This window comes from Leiobunum rupestre, chromosome 6, assembly GCF_980474605.1.
Source record: "Leiobunum rupestre chromosome 6, qqLeiRupe1.1.hap1, whole genome shotgun sequence".
Lineage (NCBI taxonomy): Eukaryota > Metazoa > Arthropoda > Arachnida > Opiliones > Sclerosomatidae > Leiobunum > Leiobunum rupestre.
The window spans coordinates 57690105-57712445 of record NC_143389.1 but is presented as its reverse complement, the minus strand read 5'-3'; the positions used below and the strand labels follow the sequence as shown (position 1 = coordinate 57712445).

At 35.8% G+C, this 22341-nt stretch overlaps 1 protein-coding gene across 5 annotated transcripts; it reads right to left on the bottom strand.

The window, feature by feature from the left end:
* Positions 1-6862: 6862 nt before the first annotated feature.
* beta-Spec (spectrin beta chain) lies at positions 6863-21038 on the bottom strand. Of its 5 annotated transcripts, none has more exons than XM_090177722.1 (42): positions 20772-21037; positions 19952-20099; positions 19728-19879; positions 19377-19550; positions 19141-19313; positions 18952-19067; positions 18607-18719; positions 18362-18549; positions 18119-18301; positions 17796-18053; positions 17192-17735; positions 16912-17112; positions 16721-16837; positions 16585-16662; positions 16043-16507; positions 15842-15970; positions 15726-15776; positions 15310-15651; positions 15062-15229; positions 14826-14998; positions 14671-14761; positions 14438-14584; positions 14102-14365; positions 13516-14034; positions 13237-13445; positions 12966-13170; positions 12636-12899; positions 12458-12568; positions 12148-12392; positions 11852-12075; positions 11697-11788; positions 11350-11454; positions 11159-11283; positions 11009-11097; positions 10170-10229; positions 9602-9715; positions 9351-9447; positions 9219-9294; positions 9051-9154; positions 8944-8986; positions 8731-8879; positions 6863-7497 (listed from the first exon to the last, which is right to left on the bottom strand). In XM_090177722.1, the coding sequence occupies exons 2-42, from the start codon at positions 20079-20081 to the stop codon at positions 7494-7496; spliced, it is 7092 nt and encodes a 2363-aa protein (XP_090033848.1). In that variant the 5' UTR covers positions 20082-20099; positions 20772-21037; the 3' UTR covers positions 6863-7493. The 5 variants fall into 5 exon arrangements, with proteins under 5 accessions (XP_090033848.1, XP_090033850.1, XP_090033849.1 ...); XM_090177724.1 differs by lacking the exon at positions 20772-21037 and adding an exon at positions 20263-20390; XM_090177723.1 differs by having other exon boundaries at positions 6863-8879; positions 20772-21038.
* Positions 21039-22341: the final 1303 nt, after the last annotated feature.

The following is a 22341-nucleotide window of genomic DNA, read 5'->3' as shown; positions in this document are numbered from 1 at the left end:
CGAAAATTTTATTCGTCTAGAAAATTCGCCAAGTGGGAACTAGCCTTTACCGTGCTGCCAGTCGGATGACAAACAGAAGGAAGTCGACATCGAGCCTTTTACGCTCTACCTAATATCAGACGTATATAATACATCAATATATACTGTATCAATTAACACGAAACTCTAATATGACAATAGTGCGCACGCTGGTTGTGGGAGGTTGTGGGGTATCACGAATTGGCCAGAAATCTCACTTAAAATTAAAATTTCTTAATGCAACCTAAAACGTAGTTCAGAAATGATCAGTGCTAACTAAAAATATAATATTCAACTGGAAATCTGGAATCCATACCTCTACTTGGAATGCTTATCGCGGCAGATTTTCGTCTCGATGTGGCGGACTGTTTTTTGGACGTCACTATGTTAACTTAACAAACAACAACGTGAGAGGGGAGCGCGCGCAGAGGAAATTTTTTCTCTCGGAGGCGGGGCCAAAGCCGTCAGAGTGATCTTACCATACGCGATACGACAGGATAAGGATTCCGAGTAGAGGTATGGATTCCGGTATTCAACCAAGTCGCTCTTAATTTAAAAAAAAGTATGTAGATTTTAAGGTAAAAACCACCCAAAACTAAAATGGGCAAATGCCCCATTTCCGGGGCCCCGATCTCGCAAATGTGAGGGCATAATATTTGCAATTGATTGACGTATCATGTGTTTTTTTACCTCTAACGTACCGCGATAAATCGTGCGAACATCAGCGGCGGTTGACACCATTAGTGAAACTAATACACACAAATCCCCAACGGATTGTGTGGAAAAATGAAATATTAGCCAGTTTTTTGTTTACTTATAAAACATTTTTTTACCGACGAAATAGATTTGGTATTAACTCCTTTTATTGATTATGTTATACATTTGATACATGTACCTTATCAAACTCTTGCTGATTTTAAAAAAAATGTTTTGGAAGAAAAAATAGTGCGTAGCTAAATACGTCATGTAGTAAGTTTCTAAAAACCTGCGAAGATTCATTTTAATGGCCTAGACGTCAGAGGGCGTCTGCTATTAACAATTTATGAATGAATCAATTAATTAAATTAATTAATTAATTAATTACAAAGATGTACAGGGAGAAGTAAGCTACCAGGCACCAGTTAAACGTGAAACTGCCAATTATATTTATCTTTAAAAAACAAAATTTCAAATCGTATAATATTATGCGTAGTAATATTATTATCCTAATATCATTAATTTATAATTTTAATAATTAGTGATTACGCAATTGTAAAATTACAAATTAAGAAATATTTAAAATACCGTACTTTTACTCCTCTTATAATGATATTATAATTAAGCTATTTTATTTTTATTTTAATTCTACCGAACCTTTGATATGAAGTTTATCATTATAGTCGGTAGGTAATAAAACAACGGGAATTTCGACTTCACCCGAGCCGAGAAAAATTAGTAAAATGTGTCAAAAGGTCCATTCATTAATCCCAAATAAGTGACGATCTTGGCATTTCTTCACGAGACGCCGCTCAAAAAAACACACAAATCACGAATAGCTATATAATTTGGTAGTGAGAGCCGCTAATTTTATATCTTCAATGACGCAAAACGACCCCGCATCAACAACCGACCGAGTGGGACCGACCAGGATGCGACGATAGTCCCCGAAAAGCAATTAAAAGCTATTATAGACATTTCAACCGAGAAGATGGAAAGAAAGTGGAGTTGATGGAGAGAATAATTATCCTGACGAGATCAATTAAATTTTTCTTTGAAAAATACTACGCGTTTTACGGAGAGGGTTTTTTAGAAGAAGCTTAATGAACCGCTTATTGCGAATATATCTGCCCACTCATCGTAGCCACAGGGTACAAATTACCTCATACTGTATTGGAATAACCTTTCATTAGTACGGAAAATATCACGGACAAGTATTGCATTTCTTTTTACACTTAGTTTAATTCCATGTTGATTGTTTTTTCCCTTAGCTCATTCAAAAGAGTAGATATTTTTTGATGACTTATTTTTGGATGATAAAGGTGTTAGTACAAATATTTAAATTGGCATATTTAATAATTTTATACTTTCCTTTGAACACAAATAAAATAATATCTACACCATTACATACGATTTTATCAAAAATTTAAAAAAAAATTGTAAAAATTACGAGTAATTTTCTTCGTCTGTTAATGCGCGAAATTCTAAAAAAAAACGTTTCTTGGACTGCGTGAACAAACTTCAAATTAATGTTGGTTCGTGTCAACATGCCTTAAGCTATTAACTTCCATAATATTTCTTCACTTAACGTGACAGGTTATACCACAAGTAAATAATATATTCCTTACGAGAGAAGTATCTATGTTTTTCATTAAAATGAAAACATTTGCCTTCCAGTGGTCACGTATTACTCTCCAATACAAATCTGGGATGTGTCCAAGTAGTAACTCGTCAAAATTTCGTACACTTGAACTACGAAATTCTTAAGTAAATTCCTTGACTGATTTCATTTTTACCTTTCCGAAATGTCTTTTGCAAAATCAGCGGGAGCCTGCAAAATTCTTTAATAAATTCATATATTTAAATTTGTTTTTAGATATCATTTTGTTTAAAATCTTTAATTTATTTATTTCTCTTTGTTTTTGTGGGAAAAAAAACTCAATTATTTTTATTACTACAATTTAATAAATAGAAAAACCACTATTGTACAATAAACAAACATTTATTTAAAAAACTTCTACTATTATGTTTCAAGGGTATACAATAACGGTATTCCTAGGTTTGCTAGTGAGTATGACTTATTTTAATTGCCATGGTTACGAGTTTATATCGGCCATGACAATAAGACGCTCATGGCTGTCATGTCGGCGGTTTGAAGCACTTATATCGAATGGTGATATATTATATACTTATGGCAAAACTAGAAATATTGGGTTACAAATAAAGAATACAAAATAACGTTAATTAAACGTCAATGGGTGTCAAGAGAGTCGGCACGGGGGGGGGGGGGCGGTTAAGAAATGGCCCAGTAACGGGCCGGTCTCCGCGAGTTCAATCCCCGAAATGATGACCTTCGTGACCCGTATTGTCCAATTAGGAGGGCGAAAGTGAGGTGCAGATATAAGTGAACCTATTTTACACGACTTCCAGGAAGAATGCAATTTTTCTCGCTCGTCTCATTTGGCACGAATCTGACCTACTTTTGAAAGTGAGAGCGAAGAGAAGTCGAAGAAATGATGTTATCGTCCTTGAAGGTGGCTACGATACGGCGTCACGACCCAGCGTGGCTCACCTCACTTTTAATTACAACAGGTGGCGCCGTGAAGCAATCAGCCACATTTACGAATTACCGCGACAAAGAAGGGGGCGTCGGAAATTTTCATAGTGTGTTTTTCTTTCGACCGAAATGTGACGAATTTTCTAACGAGGTTAGTAATAACAAAAGCAAATAGCCACAAAAGTATCTGACTTAACGCTTATCATTTTTTACACAATTGTTTGTCAAGCCATGTATTTATTTATAAGTAGGGACATAAGCCTATCATGGGTTGGCCGCTGTTGCGCGAGTGTCAAAGTTGGCCGTGGGTAGAGCAGCCACGCTCGGGTTGATCATCGAGAAATAACCGGCTCAGAAGGAGTTGTAAGGCAAGCGTACAAATGTTGGCCCGTTTTCGTCTAGCTAATCGAACAGCGCGCCATCTAGCGCTCTTCTCTGGAGTTGTAAATTCACCACATAAATATGGCCGCGTCCAAAAGAGTAAGCGGGGTTTCATTGATAAGTGGTAAATACATTTTAATGATTTTTAAGTAGAACTATTATAAAACAATGTGAGCATACATACTTATTTATTAAGTAAGATGATTCAAAATTAAATGTAACTTCATGATAAGTTTTTTAAAGTTTAAGTTAAATAAATAGTTTTTAACTTTTAAGCCTTTGCTGAAGTTATTTATAATTTGCAGATATTTTTGAAACTCAATTTCAAAGAATAATTATTAAATCTATTGAGAAGATAAATGACATTTACGAAGTTATAAGTTTAAAAACATCCACAGGATTTTTTGCTGAATATAGTCATGTCAAATTAACCCGACGTCGGTTGGCAGCCATATTGGCCTAAATTTTCATTTCCGCTAAATATTGGAAGGTAGCGCTACGTTAGTTGGGCGTGTTAGTTTGCATCCCTACGTCATCAATGACGCAGTTCCAAGTATAGATATAAGAACCAAGAATAAATATTTAATTTGAGCAAGAATGAACGGTTCTTTGCCGCCATTTTGAAGGTGTAGATTTCTTAGTAAAACGGGAGGGTTAACAGTTTCAATCGTCTGTTTGCGGATTTTAATTATTTTCAAATGATTAAGGAATTATTTTCACGTTAAAAATGGTTATCTGCCTGGTTAAAAATTGTTCGAGTAGTTCAATTACCAAGGGAGAGCGAAAATTGTTTATTTTATTCGATAGTGAAGGTAATTGTAAAAAGGATGACCGCAAAGGCCTAACTTTGATAAGCTTTGTTAACTTCTTTTCGTAGATATTTCTGTCGTAATTTGATATTTTATTTAAATAACCCGGCCTTAGAATCTTATATGGCTTTGTTTAGGGCCCATTTAAAATTTTAAAGCATAAATCTAATACGTTTTGTAGTTTTGACGAGATTACCAACAAAATGGCTACCTATTTAGTAAGCTACGCGCGAAATGGTTTGAATTTTTGATCGCCCTCCCAGTTTCCTTGGAGACCATAGGCCCCTCCCTTCGGTACAAACTATGAATACGAACTTTTGCTTGCCTTACTAGTCCTTCTGGGGGTTATTTGCCATGGGTTGATAAATGACTCACAAAACGCCGCTAAATCTCACATTTGAAAAATTAATACCTTCAGAAACAAGTTATATTATTTCTACAAGCCAGTTTTAGGTTCTAATGGTTCATTTTGCAACGATAAGTGCTAGTTTTAAGTTTGAAAGTGATAAGATTGTGAATAAGCCTTGCTACGGTGCTAAGGGCTGGCGGCGGAGATTTATCCCGCATGGTTCCAAGGATAATAGCTATTATCCTTGATGGTTCTAAGTTTAAAAACGTTCGCGCACGCCTTCTGCGCATTCATCATGCAACGCGCTTCAATAGTGAGTTAACGGACTGATTTTTTTGGGCATTTTATTTTTTTTTAATTTAAAATCTGATATATTTTTAGCAAAAAAAATTTAATTTTGTAAATACTTAGCAACATATAAGCGATTGTTTATATTTGCCATTATAAAAGCCTCAAAAAGAAGTTAACTTAACTTATTTTTAAAACTTAGAAGTTAACTACTTTTTTTCTCTACCACATCTTATTTACTTTTGATAGCTCATCTTATTTACTTTTGATAGCTCATCTTATTTACTTTTGGCAATGATTAAGAAATCATCATGTGGGTCGGCTTTCAAACGATTTCGTATTAAAATGATCTTTTTAAAGGCGTTTTCTTCAAGCGCGTGAATTCAGCGATAAATATAACACACGGAAGCTCAATCGCACTCCGGAATTTCAAAGGCGCATTAGAAATTGGTTTGGATTCTTTGGAAGAACAAATCGTCATTCACAAACTTGGAAGCAAGCGCCGTTCGAAATTAAAATTGTAATAGCACCTATAAACGTGTCGATTATGCAAATTTCGTCTTTAGTTCCGCGTTTTCGTCTCTTTAAAACAGAAGAGAATTTAAATGGATTGCATTATTCTCGCAAAGGAACTTAGTACACCGGCCTAAGCAGATAATGCCACTAATGAATAGACCTTGACTAATGAAGACAGCTTTGAACACGACGTATATCATAAGCATCATAATAATTATAAGTATGACCCTTATTATCTGATCGAACTTTTTTCGACCCGGTCACACTGGCCAGATTTGGGAATAGTTAAACCTTGGATAAATAATATAAGCTTACGCTTACTGGACATAGCACTTCGTCCAGGCATTCTTAGGAGCGTAATGGAAGGGATAAAAAAAGTCGCCCGGGGTCTCACGTTGCCAGGGAACGGTGATGAATACAATTTTTTTGCATCTTAGCACATGCGCATATCGTACAGGGGTAAGGATTATTATTACATTATTTTGAATATGAATATGTTAATATAAAAAATAAATACGTATCTACTTACTTTACAACACCAAAATATAAATAAATATAATAAAATCTCTGTTAATACATAACTACAGGAGCTGTACAATATTCCAGCTTAAAATACACGTGGGAAAACACGCCGCTTTGTTTGTATCACCAAAAGGCTAGATGGCGCTAGGCGCGGTTCAGAATTTTGAAATCGGAAGTGCTATATCAACTATCATTCTAGTAGCACATTCTTAATCCAAGCATGGACTGTAAATTTTAGAGGACGAGTAAAGCGTAGCCTTCCCCTGTGGAATTTTGGTTTCCCCGAGCATCAATCACTTCGAACTAGAGAGAGAGTCCGTCAAGGTCATTTGAACCACGCATAGAGATAGACCCCCCCCCCCCCCGCATGTTATCTGGAAATCTGGCCGACCGAATGACACGCGCTTTAGTTTTTTTTTTATGACCTTGAGCGACTCCCGTCAGCCTGATCGGTGAACGGGGCGTAAAATACCTCGGGAATACCGGTCCTCTAAAATTTACAGTCCGTGATCCAAGGCTTTGTGCTCAACTATACCTCGATTGCGCAATAACTCTTAAAAATCTAAGAGGGTGGTGCCACCTAGAATCGTGACCGGCAGAAACTCGAGCACTAAGGCGCCACTAGTGACATCTCACGGAAATATTGAGAACCAGGATAGCATAAGAAAAAATCGGCTACGTGAATAGAAACGTGCGAAATTCGGAAATGGAGAATGCACATGGTATAAATTTAAATGATGTCTTAATAAATTCAATTTATTCAATCTCTCCTACATTCATATTGAAACATGGAGATAATTAATACACAATGAAGCTTTGACATATACATTTAGCAGTCATACCCTGCCACAAATTTGGGAGGAAATGAGTAAACGTTTTCCAAGGCAGTGAAAAATAAGGGATGTTTTGTTTCAATAAGATATTTTATGGTGAAATTTCTTTCTTTAAAGAATTTTTCCTTATATTTAATTTAAATCACATTCAGACGATAGATAAAACAAGCTATAAACTGTACATTAGTTTTTATTTTTCTCTTAGACAAATCATAAACAATGCACAGTTCTTTAAAACAAAATTCCGAAAACTAACCAAATAACTACTATATCTTAATATAACTAAAAAAAGCTCACAGAAAATAGCTTATATCATCTTTTAGGACTATGGAGGAGGTTTCAATGGAGATCATAAACGTAAAAATTGCGATAAACTTAAATTATGTCTTTAAAAAAAGGATTTTTGTAACTCCATATTTTTACTTAATCCAGACACTGGCAGTATAAATCTTCCTAAAAATTCGATCTCCCACTCCATCTGAAGCTGAACTTGACAGGTGCGCACTTGATTATGGTTGCAATTTTTAACTGGTTGAGAATGTGGTTCATTTCAGATTAGCAGAATTTTTTAAAGATAATTTCTTTTATAATTATATTACGATCGCTTTTACAAGTTACCATATAAGATTTTAAGCAAATAGTTCGCCATCTTTAAAATATTTTCTGACAAATATTTAAAACGTAAAGCGTACTTTTTCATTATTATCCAAATTGGTAATATATCGGATGCTTTTTTATAATCATTTTTTAATTTTAATTTACCGGGTGTTAAGAGAAAGCTTCAATTTTTTTAAACGAATAATCTAATTTAGGCGCAGATACTAGCGCAAAATATTAAAATATATCTAAAAATACGCTACATTAAATTTTAAAAATATATTGTAACTTATATATTCAAAAATAAAAATTATAAAACATTTGGTTAATTCCAGCGGAGAGCGGCGTTAAGAAAGAAGATTTAGTAAAAACCTCCAGGGGCAGGGGGGCAATCTTTGGCATAAATGGTTTAAACCCAAACGTCCATTTAAAGAAGCATTTAGAGACTTACTTCATCACGTTTCTAGGGGCAAGCTAGCGCAAGAACTAAAGTGAACAATGAGGTAGCCAAAAAAACTAAGGAACTAGAACTATCATGCACAATATTATACAAACGTTATTTGTGATTTTTGTCCCTATTATCTAAACTTTTTTTTTGTAAAAACAATCAGTTGGTTCATGCATTTCCCCAGCTTTTTGCATCAACTTGTTTTTAGAAAGTGCAAGAGGTACATTACTTAAAAAAAAACAAAAGCGGACCTTTTTCCTTTGACTACAATCAGGATCATTTATAACGTTTCCCCAATGGAAACTACACTGTGACAGCAAAAGTTCTACTTTTTCCGCTGTATATAAAACCACATATTGCTTTTTAAGGCATTTTCAAATCTGTTATAAATGATCCATAGTAGTACCTTGTAAAAAGCGCCGTTACTGGATTTACTAAGAATTTGTTACAGCAAAATAATAATAAAAAAACCACCTCCGAAAAAAAAGTACGAAAAATAAATCCAAACTGGATAGGAAGAGACCTTTTAAAGAATTTTGGTAGAAGCATGAAGAAGGGGGGAAGTAGTCTGTTTTAATTCCAAAGCTCAACAAGCTAGGATTAAGAGGTTAATCACCAAAAACCCCGCAACCGCTGTGAGCGGCCATAAAAATAGTCCTTTGCGTAGGGGAAGCAAAGACCGCAAAATTTACACGAGGGAAGTGTGCAAACATTACTTTTTCTTTAGCGTGAAGAAGCCGCGTCGCTTGTGCTCTTCCTTCCTTTCCGCATCTCCTTTAGCCGGCAGAGTCTGCGAACGAGAAGGTCCAGCTGCTTCTTCCTCCATTGCTGACTGCAGGTTTTGCAGCCACAAGTTCATCTCATCCTAATAATCAATATACACAGGTCAAATACCAAACAAAAGGTCAATAGTAATAAAAGACACGTACATCGTCTTTTGAGTGGAATAAATATTCGCCACCACTGGAAAGTCTATTTGATAAAAAATTACATTAGAAACTGAAATACGCGAGTATAAAATATATTCAACACTCACTTTAACCTAAAAACATGCTTCTTTTTCGTGTAATCTGCAGCAACTTCCACCGTGCTTCCTTGAAGATTTATTGGACTTTCATTACGGAAAAGGGTTTCAGGCTCCTAAAAACCATTGAAAAGGCATAAGATTAAGTTGTACCGCAAGATTCAATTCTGTAGTAATAACCTGTTTAAAATGTTTTTGGTCCTTGTATGATAACAAACTAGTTCCTCTAAGAACAACGTATAACTGGACCCAAGAACTAAAAATAGAGCCAAATTTAGTTGCAAAATGATAGACTCCAAATGCAAAACTAACCGGTTGCTAGCCTTTTTCGTAGTTGATTCCCAATCGTGTTTCCTCGTTAATAAGCCTTCTATCAAAACATCACCAGCACCAGATACACTCGGTTTGTCTAGATTTAAATGATAATTTAGTGACAACGTCAATATTATTTTTTTTACGAATTGCCCTATTAACCAAATACCTTATTTTTGACCAAATACAAAGAACAATCACTGATTAACAAATAACATAGAATGACAAGGACTCCCCAAATTAAAAACTACCTGATCCTATGGACACATCATCATCTAGCATGGGAGACTTTTTCTTTCGCCAACTGCTGAAAGGAGACTTTGACCGCGACCTCCGTTTTTTCTTGTCCTTGTCAGGAGACGGTGCTTTAAAAGGCAAATGCAAGTGGAAGGGAAGGCAAACCAAACACATGCAGTTATAGTCGTGTAAAATGCAAATGACTCATGCACTTACCTTCAAAATGGATTTAGGCCTAAATAGTTATGTCTACCATTTCAAACCCATATTTGGAAGTATTTATTATGAGGTTGCAATGGCGGATCTGGTTTTATTATCAAAAACATGCCTCATTATGACAAAAAATACTGAGAAAGTACAAGTATAGATCACCCATAAAAAGTCTGAAGCAATAAAAAAACCCAATTAATACACAAAAGAATAATTTAAATTAAATTTTGATGTGGAAAACTTTACAGAGTGAGCTATAAAACAATCATTAAAATTAAAATTCACATGAACAAAAACTTGGGGCATTCTAACTTAAAACAAAAAAATTTGAGAAATTCAAGCATTGAAAATAAAAACATGGCAAAGACTTACTAGAAGGAGCGGATTTAGATTCCATGGGAGATTGAGAAGTCGCCCACTTCTCCCTTCGAGCTGTGTGAGTGTTTTAGCGTGTTACTCAAAAAAACTGACTAACTCAATTTGTAACTAAACTAAAAAAAATAATGCTAGATACACACAGCCCGCCCACACAACCAATAAAACACAAAAGAAAATAAATATTTTCTCCAAGCAACTATTCATGCAAAGTAAAAAGTAATAACAAAGATGAAAGTGTGAGGCATGCTTAAGAGTTTAAAGCACCGCTTACCTTAGCCCAAGAAAATAACCACTTTAAAACGTCGCACTAACTTCTTGTACATAAAATTATTTAAAAAAAACCCACCGTTGTACAATAAATAGCTTTTATTTATGGCCATCCATTTCAACAGCATCGTAATCAAAATGAAGAATCCAAGCAAAAGATAAATTTTGATAAAACGAATGGCGAGAATTATCAACTTATTGTTGATAATACTCCTTTTGTTTCATCATAATTCCTTTACACTTTGATTATCCATTAGAGAGTTTAAGTGACCGTAGTAGTTTAATTAGAAGCAGTTTTTATTGTGCAACAGGTGGTTTTTTTTAAATAATTGTAACCAAGGAATTATGGTTATACAGGTAGTCAAAGCCTTTGATTAAAACAACCTTATTAAAGGTTTTAGCTACAACCTTCGAAAGCTTCCAAAATCAGATCTAGAGCTGTGTTAGTTGTTAATAATGAATTTTTAAGCTTAGTTTGTTACCTTTTACTAAGCTTAGGCTTTGTTTTATAAACATCTATTTGTGCACCCAACACCACCATTAGCTTAACAAACACAGGATATTACCTTCCGCCCTGGCTTCTGAAACTTGTTCCTGGTCACCATTTAGATAACCTTGTTCTGATATTGGTTCTGGAGAAGCGTCACCATCCAGCCTGAGCAATTACATAATTTAATTTACTCTAATAATTACTCATCATTAAACAAATTTGATACCTGTCAGCCCCGGTAGCTACTTCTTGCGCTTGCGCAGCTTCTAAAGCTCGCCTGGCCAATTCTTCTTGCCGCCTCCTTTCCTCCTCCTCAAGTTCTTCTCTTCTTCGTAATTCTTTCAATTCAAACTTTAAAGAAAACAACGAATTTATTTTGTATGTAACCAAAAAATATATAAAATTAATGAAACCCACTGTTGTTAATCTTTCAAGAGCTGCGAATCTCTCTTCCTGTGCAGCTGCAGACTTTTCAAAGGCTTCTTGTTTCTTAATTAGCTGCTCTACTTCGTCAATAGTGTGCTGAAAATAAATGTATAATAATCAGCTAGGCTAATACCCAAGGCACCACCTTAGGCCTAAGTCGTCAAGCGACTTTTGAAGCCTTTAATTCAGGTGGCCGGGTTACAATGCGTAGGAGGGTGGTAGCAAGCCCTGCATGCCACGTGAGCCAACAGCTCCCTACACTAACTATTACCCCATGTATCACAAATATTACCAAGAAATTTATTATATATTACAAATAATAACAACACAAAACATACCCCTAATTCTTGACTGAGTAGATAAGGTTCTTGCGCTACTAGCCAAGCTTCAGCAACTGCTGCATCCCGAGCAAACTGGTAAACTTCCAATACTAAAAAGAAAAAAATTTAAGTTCCCTTAAGGTTATTTAAAATATAAGATACTGATAACGTACTAAGTTGCAGATGCTCCCATCTTTCATCCCAACGTCCCAACATGGATTTACTCTGTTTACCGAGAGAGTCTAATTTTTCTCTAATCTCGTTAGAAGCATAGTGATTTCTATCCAAAAGTTCTTTTCCCAAGTTGAAACACGAAGTCAAGTTATCCTCGCGAGCGTCAATTTCTGCTTTCAAACTTTGATGATTGTTCATTAGCAGTTCAACACCAGAAACATCTCTGTAAACATTAGTTTTAACAAAAATGAGGATTATTTTAGGGAATGCCACACAATGGGATAGCGAGTAATACCTTGGTTTTTCTGATGTATTCATTTGCCTGACAACATCATCCATCCATAGCATAAGATCACGAACCATGTTGAAGAAGCGGAAAAGATCCCCGGTATCGATAAGCTTACGTTTTCTTCCTTCACACAATTTCAACAAATTCTCCCAAGCATTCACAACCTCAGCTTCTCTTCCTGTTATCTCTCGGGCCTTTTCACCAGCATAAGAAGCTTGCAATTTCGCAGCCTCCTCTTGAATTTGTTGGACCTGTGTAAGTTGATATGTTAGTTTCGGTGGTGGGTGTGAAGGACATTGGATACTAATCAACTAACTGAATATCCAAGAGTTTGAAGGTCGTGTTCAAAATTAGCGTGTTTCCTTTGAAGATTTGATACATTGACCGCATCTCTTCCGAATTCATCTGGCAAGGCATTTTGTTTTTCCTAGCATGGAAATGAAAATTTAATTGAACTTAACACTGAAAAAATTCTTAGAATTTAAAAATATTACAATGATGCGGCTGTAAACATCTTTGCAGTCATGGAAGAACCTGTGCAGTTCCCAAGAAGCAGCCAACATTTGAGTACGAGTCTCAATAAGTTCTAGAAGATCAGTCCAGGCTTCATTCAGGTTATCTTTTCCTTCGGCAATTATGGCACTGTCAGAATGTCCCATATTTATCAACTGATCTGCAGCTTCATTAGCAGCCGCGACTCGTTCTGTTCCAATGACTTCAGTATCACGAGCGAATTCCTTAAACCTGTCTTGCAGCATCTAAAGAAGGAAAGAAATTTATTAGCTAATTAAACAAACATCCAATTTGTAAAAAAAAAACCTTACAGAAACATGCTCATAATCTTGTCCAAGTTCGTGAGAACCAGCTACTACTTCTCTCTCAGCAATCCATTGAAGGAGATCATCCTTCTCCCTTGATAAAGCGAAGAGTTTCAATGCTTCATCCAGCTTTGCTCGTCTCTCGAGAGCTAAGTCTTTAAGACCAGCGTAAAGCTTATCAACTTGGGACTGCCTTACAGCGATTTGGTCACTATAGAGGAAATTACACACATGTAAAAACCAAGATGGTTTCAGTGACTGAAGATTTTAAACAAACCTTTCAGGGTGTTCCTCCGAAATTAGCTGTTTGGCGACTTCTCCCAAGCTTCTCACAGTTTCTGCATAATCTTCAACAGCATTCTCCAGGCTGGCGTGTTTTTTCATCAAGTTCTGAGCACTGATTTCGTCTTTGCCTCTGTCCTCCACCATCATGTACAATTCTTGTTCGCTCATCCAAGCCTCGGCTTCAGAAGCATCGAAGTAGAACTACAGACAAATCAACAAGGGTTAAGAAATATGTTAAAATTAAAACCAGCAATCACAACTTATCAAATACCTGGTGAGCTCTCTCAGATTCAAGCAGTTTGTTAAATCTCAAATCAAGGGCTTGTTTCAATTCATCCCATGCTGATGTTATATCTTCAATCAACCTCTGGAATTCCTCAGAGTCTTCATGTTCTTCCTCAATCAGTTTCCTTCCATTCTCAATGATATTAAGTATACGAGGCTCGTGATTGTCAATTTCATTCCTCAAAGATTGGTTCTTCTTTTTCAACATTTGCACACTAAACAAACTATTTCCATAGTCCTTAGAAGCGGCAACCGGCATCTTCTCTTGCACCCATAATTTTTCATCTTCAACATCCCGACGAAATTGGTACGCCTCTTTCTTTTTAAGTAGCTGACTCTTGCGTTCCAATAATGGAGCTTGCAGCTTCTCAAACCTTGTTTCAACATATTCTTTCTTTTGGATAATTTCTTCCGTATTGTCTGGATCCATTTTCTCCAAATAGTTGGCCTGGGATTTTAGCTCTGTAACTTGTTTGGCTTTAATAGCCATTTGTGTTTCAATGACCTTCAAGTTTAAAGGCAGAGAATTAGAAAAAATGACCCAAATTTAATTCCCAATAAAATGAACATACTTGTTGTTTCTGCAATATCAGGTTGACACTTGTCAAATCTTGTCCCGTTTCAGCTGTTAAGACCTCTTTCTCCAAATCCTTAATCCACCCATCGATATCATCACAGGTTTGTTCGTATAATACTTGACGATTAGCATCAAATAGTTTCTCTCCCTTTTCAGTTGTAGTGTTTTCTAAGGCATCAAACTGCGTATCCATTTCAGTCAGTCGAGGAGTAATGGTGTCAGCCAATTCTGGTTTTTGTTGAATCAATGCCTGACCATCCTGAAAAAAATATAGACTTTCTGGTTACTTTTGATACTGGCTTGACATTTGTACATTGATCAATGTTCATACTTCTTTGATTTTGTAGAGACGATCCTTATTTGAAACAACTTCCGCCGCAAAGGCCTGGTGCCTTGTCCATTTGCTATGAACCGTCTTAGCACTGCGATATGTTTCATCCTGGGCTATTATGTATTTCTCCTGAATCCATTCTGATAACTGAAATTTAATTTAATATATAATATAATATAATAATAATATAAAAAAAATCCCATGAAAAAAAAACAATGTCTTCAAATACTTACTTCTTCAGAATCTTGTAGGAATTGTTGCAGTTGAGCCATGTCTCTTAATCGGTTCATCTGCTGTTCAGCTCGTTCACGATTAGCAATACGTCTAGAGGTATGATAAAAATTACGTACCTATTTGGACATCTTACACACAAGTAATTTTATTATACCTTTCACTGATATTTTCAGCTTTCTTATGGATTTTATCAGAGGCAAAATGGTTGTCATCACAGAGTTTTTGGGCAAATGTAATCACACTGTTAATTTTTTCATCATTAGCATCCATAGTATTTAAGAATGTCTCATGACGTTTCCTCATGTTTTCAACTTGTTCCATATTTGCCTGAATTAATTGAATTGCCATTTAGTTAAAATCTAAAAGAGAAGTAAAAATTGATAAACTCACTGGAGTTTCCTCCTTAGACAAGTGATGATCTTGTTGATTGAGAAGCACTTCGGCTTGTTTAGCATCCCTGAGGTACATTTGAAGGTTAAGGCTGTCAGTGAGGAGGTGTTGACGGTTCTCCCACATTTGATGCAATTCTGTCCAGCCATCTTGAAGAGCTTTAAGACGCTAGGAAACAAAAAATATTGAAATCAGTATCTTACAAATATGGGCAATTCAATGATGCAATTATTTTTAAGACATCTCACCTCTCGGAGGAACATGTACTGAGGATCTGTTTGCCCTTGAGTAATTTTCTCACCATACTCCATCATACGGTTATAGTCTTCAGTATAATTATCAATTTCTTCCTTGATCTGTTGATGTTGGCTAAGCAGTTTTTCACCCTCTGCAAGATTTGAAGGAATGTCCTCGGAAGCCACGTCTGTCTGCGTCTTGGTTAACCAAGCTTGGAAGTGATCAAGATCTCGCAAGAAACGATGTAGATCACCAGCCTCTTCAAGTTTAGCATCTCTATCTTTCAGCAGTTGCGTGAGTTGTTCCCATACAATTCTTATTTGCATAAGCCTTTCTCTAATGGCTTCCGCTTCCTAAAATTTGTTTGAAATATTTATTAGAACAATAAATCTGGCCTTGTATGGCCTAATATAACTTCAAAACATACTTCAGGTTGCTCTTGTTGAATTTTGTCAGCTTCTTGTTCCAATGAGTCCAGCTAAACAAGGACAAACAATATTACATTGGCAAAAAACTCCTCTTTTATCTAACAAAGCAACAAACTTTGGCTTGGATTGCCGCTAGATCTCTTTCCATTCCACTCAGGCGTCTTTGCAGCGTCATTATTCCAGTTAGATCATTACCCAACTCTTCAGTTGATTGCAAAAGTTTAGTTTTTTCTTCAATCCAAGACTAAAAGTGAAACAAGCGAATTTCAATTCTACATATACATTTCAATAAAAGTAGTAAGAAAAAAGGCCTTACGATGGTTTCCTTGCATTCAATGTGGAACGTCTGAACGCTGTGAGACGAGCTAATATTGTCTCTTTTGTGGTCAGACTGATCTCTGAGTTTTGACCAGGACTGGTTAAGGTCATTTTGCCTGGTAAGAATATCTTCAGAGTTGGGATGTTCAACATGCAACAATTGACGAGCTAGCTGATTAACGACGGCTACTCGCGAGGCGTTGGAGTTCATTTCTTGCTCAAAGCCTTCGAATCGGTGTTTCATCACCTCAATGTCCTCCATGTCGCGACTGGTAACCATCGTTTCCAGCATTTTATCCTTTTCCTCAATCCATTGTTCAACACCATCAGCCTCATTGAATAGTTTGTATAGAGAAAGTGCGTCTAGAAGACGTTGCTTTCTTAACTTGGCCAACTCCAGCAGTTCTTTATAGCGTCTGTTAATGCTGGCCAACCTTTCGAGAACTTCAGGTGAATCTTGGTACTAGTTTAAGGAAAAAAACACATAATTATCAACAAAATAACATTCCAAACCATAAGGTAAGCGTAAAAAACTCATACACTCTCTCCCAGTGAACTGGCTTGTTGGTGAAGAGTGTCTATCGTATTAGCGTAGGTCTTCAAATCATCCGTGACATCCTTTAATATAAAAAGAAAAATTAAACATGTGGTTCTTTAAGATAGTTTTTTTTTTTACTTTGTGTTTCTTAAGCAGTGATTGTACATTGGCTTCATCGCGGCCAACATCTTCACTGGAAACCAATCGTAGAGAATCAAGCATCCACGTATCCACATCATCAGCATCAGCAAAGAACTTGAAAAAGTTATTAGATATATTTGCACAAATAGAAAATACATATATTCAGTTTCATTTGGACAGCTATTTACTTGATGAAAATCAACTGCATCATGAAGGCGTTTAGATCTAGCCTCCATGAGATCTTTCAAATGTTCCCACATATTGTTCATCTCGTTGATTCGTTCTTGTATTTTATCAGAACCAAAGTGTTGAGCGTTGATAAGGTCATGCCCAACTTGTATGGCAGATTGGAATTGCTGTTCATGTACACTAAGTTCATCCTCAAGGGCCTTAGGAGATAAAAAATATATTTTTTATTATACACAAGAAAAACAAGAATTATTCATATCTAACAAATAAATTTCATACTTTGTTTTTACTAATAAGCAAATGAACAGTGGTAAGGTCATGTCCAATTTCAGCAGATGACAAAATCTGTTCTTTTTCTTTGATCCAGGCCTCTTCTTCTGTCATGTCCCAGTAGAATTGCCACAATTTCCTCGATTCCTCAAGGCGGTTTCGTCGCTCTAATGCCAGCTGAACCAGTTCCGAATAAGCGGCTTCTAACTGTTGGATTCTTTCTACAACAACTTGAGGATCGCAAGGACGATAGCCACTTTCGGATTCCTCATCAATGAACCTCTGGGAATGCTGTACAACCGCTTTAACTCTTTCTCCCAAGACGTTAATATCGGCTTCGACCAGTCTGTGCTTTTGAAGCAAGTCTTCCACACCCATCAAGTGCTTGCCGTAATCTTCGGACATCAAACGCATCTTAATTTCCTCCATGCTGTCCAGGATATAAATCATTTCTTGGAATGTCTGTTGAAGAGCCATCGACATTTCGAGTCTGCTCCTACGGGCGCGCAGTAACTCTAGTAGATAGTTCCACAACCGAAGTACATTGTCTTTCCTAAGAATATTTGCCTAATTAGCAATGAAAATAAAAACTTTTGATAATTAAAGCACAAACCTGCTATTAATCCTTTCTATGTCATGATAATTTTCAGCTTCCAGTTCCTGAGCGACTGCAACAACTGCTTGTACACGCTCCTCATAAGCAAAAATATCAGTTTCAATAGCTTCGTGTTTTCTAGCCGCCGCTTCTACTGACGCCAAATCAAAACCAAAATTATCTTGAGACACAAGACGTTGATTTTCACTAAGCCAAGTCTCTCTCATGCCAGCTTTGCGGTCAAAACGAGCAGCTAGTTGCTCGAGTTTCTCTTGTCTAATGAAAAAGAATTATATTAATAAAAAAACATATGTTCGATTTTCCTAAAAAATAGTCATTACCTAATTAGCTCTTCTCTTAAAGCTAATTCTCTTTCGTGTTCGGCTTTTTCGAGTTTTTCCCAGGCTCGATTAATATCAGAAATCATTTTGCCTTCTTTCGGGAAATATGGCTTTTGATTATTGGCACGCATTTTGCTTTGTATGGTAAAAAGCAAAACCTCCAGATTTCCTTTCTCATCAAATCTAAAAGATAGGTAAAAGAATTATGTATTTAAGACTAAATGGCACAAAAAAACTCTGTACTTTGGTGGTTTCTCCTTCGTGCGATAGTCATTGAAAGCCGTGAGTTGTTGTTGTACTCCAACTAAGGAGTTAGCGAATTTCCTATCTCCCAAAGCCATTATCGTTTGTTCAATCCACCTCAAAAGCTCGGATGTAAGAGTTTCGTATTGATTAATCATATCCTCATTTTCCATCGCTTGGCCAACAACCTAAAACCATTCAAAGTTATGTAAAATTTACCTCAGCTAGTTAAATAATACACTCACTTTGCCAATTCTTCTTCCTTGAACAGTTTCTTTCTTCATTTTGGAGAAGTAATGATAATAGGTTACAACGTATGTTATGATAGACTTCTCATCAGGATTATCAACGTAAATATCTGAAATTGTCAGACATTAATTAATTGTATCTGACAAAAACTCATTTAGAAGTTATGAAACCATTTATTACACAGTAAAACATTTAAATTTTAAATCTAATTTTAGATGGCAGAGAGAACTGTTTCTGTGCCAAAAATTCTTCATCAAATTGAACAGAAAAAAATTAAAGGAGGGTAGGAAACGTCACAGTATGTTTACATCATGCAAGTTAAATAAATGAATGAAACTTGCCTTCAGCGTCTAATAGTTTGGTCAAGCCAAGATTCTGTTCAGCTACATTAAAAGAGTGATTTAAGTTGTATATGGCATTTGATTTTGAAAGCTTGTCGTATTGGATAAGATCAGGACTAAATTGGGGATGAAAACATTGTACGTATTAATCTTAAGTAGTTCCTATTTTAAATCTTTCGGTGACATTACCGATGTTTATGTATGAGTGCGTTAAATGCTAAACCATCTCTCCAGCTGGTGGTGAAATTTCTTATATTAACATTGGAATAACCAGCCGTTTTCATCTGACACCATAACAGCAAAGCATCTTTGGCCGATTTTGTTTCTTGATTATCGACTTCTTCTATTGTGATATCTTGTATCTATTATAAAAAATGAAGTCGTATTAAAATACAAAAACCATACTTATCTATATAAATATATACCTGGAATCTTAAAATGATGGTCCATATTAGACCTAAAGTTAGACGGGAATTTCCATCTACGATATCATGAGAGCCCAAGTTTTCCAAGTGTACCCTTTGGTCTCGTAAAAATTGAAGGGCTTTGTCCACATTCTCTAAACAGTGAATTCTCATTTTGCCCTTTGTTGGTCTTGGCTAAGTAAGAAAAAAAAAAAACAATATAAAATTTATGAATAAATAAAGAGACAGGGGGAGAGAAAAAATCAATACAGAAGCCTAATAGTAATGCAGAACACGTGACTAGGCATAAAAAGTTATAGAATAATTATCCGATTTTAGTGAGTAAGCTTATTAACTAGTATTAAAGCTTACTAGTCTATCTCCGGAAAGTATTTCCAGCAACTTCATTAACATCTTGCCATCTCTTAGATCCACGTAAAGATCAGTTATCCTAGAATTAGCCCGCACTAAATGCGAGTTTACCCATTTACAAAAGGTCTTTTTCTGAACAGATTCTCTTTCATCTGAAATCAGGGTTATTGTGTCAAATTATATTCCCAGAATGTTCCTTCGAAAACTAATAAAACAAAACCAACCAGCCAAAGCTTTAATTCGAGATCGCTCAAAAAGCCTTGAAGAGCTATTTCCTCCATCATAGTCATAGTCTTCAATTTCTTGTTGATTTAAATGATCCCACCTTACCCCAACCGATATATCGGTCGTCATCTTGGCCAAATTTTAAGCCTATGAAAAAAAAAATCAAGCAATATCATTTACACTATTAAGATTAAAAAAAGTATTGATTATTTTAATATCTTTGCATTGATAACAAAACGATTTAAGAGCTTATGTAGATGTAAATTAATTAAAATGACCCCTACTATGATTAAAAAAGAACAAGCATTACTTAGGCTTAGGTCATCATAAATGAAAGAGTAAAGGATGTTTCTGATATTTACTAGATTAACCTACAGGTTTCATTTAACCCAAGATTTTAACAACCAAACAATGTGAAATTTGTTAAATATTCGCCTATTTAAATTTATTGGTAGACCTGTTTAGTAATTTAATAAGATCAAAGACATCAAAACTCAATTCAACAGCTGAAATTTAAGTAGGTCTATATCACATTTTTTCTAATCAATTGAAATAACTTTAAGAAACAGTAAAAGAAGTAACGAACGTGAAAGTTTTGTTTTTATCCAATATTTAATTCAAAAAAACTAAATTTTGCCTAAAATGTAAAGATAATTTTCGGAAGCCGACAAAATGGTGACACACCCTGATAGAATTTTTAAGGTAGGCTCTAAGACTTGGCTTCTCAAACATGAGAGCTTGATTTGCATATATGACATGGATTAGTGAGATAAAATACACTTGAACAAAAACTAATTAATTATCAAAAGTAATACTTACCAAATTGATAGTTAAATATCCTGGGAGAAACCACCAAAACACTACAAGCCAGGGTTTCGTGACCCTACTTGATCAAGTTTGCTCGCCGCAAACTGTGACGGAACCAACTCTGCCGAAGAAGCCGATAAAAGACCCCACCCAGAGAAAAAAAAAGATTCGTCCGTTTACAAACTAATACAATTAACTAAATCTAAATTTCATCAATAAACAACCAACAACAACGTCGAAAGTGTTTAAGGTTAAAAAAATAGTAATTTAATGAAGGATTATACTTTGGTATAAAAAATCATACGCGTCACGGAAACCAGGGACTGTTCCCAATCCAACAACAATGCCTCTTATGTGGCTCGTATCTTTCTCGTTAGCCTCATCCCCTCTAGATATAAAGGGGAAAGAGACTATTATTTTCGACGCAGTCGTTGGCGGTCCTTAATTCGAATGCAATATCAATTTGTGCAACATAAAATTATAGATACATCAATCCAGGGGCGTAAGAACTTGGGGGGGGGGGGCAATTCCCCTCCCTAGAATTTTGCTGGGAGGGGCAACTAATGTTATTGCCCCCTCCAACTTTTTGGTCAGTTGAAAACTTCGAAAGGTTCAAATTCTCATTTTAAAAGCATTTAAAGCTTATAGAACCTCAACTGTGTTTAAATTTCAGTCTTTTCCCGCCAATTTACATAGAAGTAAAAAGTACACATGCATTCGGAGAAACTACACTCCATTAATAATTCAAAACCATTCTCCAGATCCCTTTTCGTTTCTCTTTGCCCCCTCCAAATTCTAGAACGTTCCTACGCCCCTGCATCAATCTACACGAAATATCGATAACTTGCGGTCTCAATGTCAATTTGGTCAATCGGAGGCCCATAAAGCTGGGCATTTGATATCTCTGAAATTGAAAAGGTCCAATAATTCTAGGATACATCAATCGATAGAATATATCGAACCATCTCAATCGTCACGTCAAATTTAGCAATCGAGGCCCATGAAGTTTTGCATTTGATAATTCTCAAATCTTTAGAAACTCGTGGTCACAAAATCGACTTTGGGAAATCGGGACATGTCGGGACCCAATAAAGTTGGTCATTTGATTTATATGAAACTGTGAGGCAAAAATTGTAAATGATACATGAACCATTATCACCCACTTACGAAAGCGGATGGTTAAAGCTTGGAACAGTTTTCCGTCGGATACCAAAACTAATTATTCTGTGTCTGCCTTTAAGGCCCGTTTAGATAAATTTTGCGAATGGTGATTGCGTATGTAACATTACTGTGTTCAAAAACAAAAACAATAACTAGAAGAAAAAAAAACCCTTTATTTTTATTTTTTCTCCTGTCTGTGTATTTTCTCTACCTGTATTCGCGGTGTCAGGGCACAATAACTTTCTCTTTCCTGACGAAATAAATAATAATTATTATACGGTTGTGAGTCAAATTATATGGAGGCTGAAGACATGGAAGTATATTATGGGCTAGCCCAAATTGTTTATGAGGTTGTTCGGATCACTGTGGTATAATTGAAACAATGTATAAATTAACACATTTCTAGTGTACATGGCTTTTT

What these genes read in the sequence shown, in the direction of transcription:
- beta-Spec (XM_090177723.1), bottom strand. Translation starts at nt 20,081, where the DNA reads ATGACGACCGATATATCGGTTGGGGTAAGGTGGGATCATTTAAATCAA. An exon ending in CCATCATTTTAAGATTCCAG is followed by an intron (nt 19,314 to 19,376) that starts GTATATATTTAT and finishes TTTTTATAATAG; the next exon opens with ATACAAGATATCACAATAGA. An exon ending in TGTCTAAGGAGGAAACTCCA is followed by an intron (nt 14,999 to 15,061) that starts GTGAGTTTATCA and finishes CAATTAATTCAG; the next exon opens with GCAAATATGGAACAAGTTGA.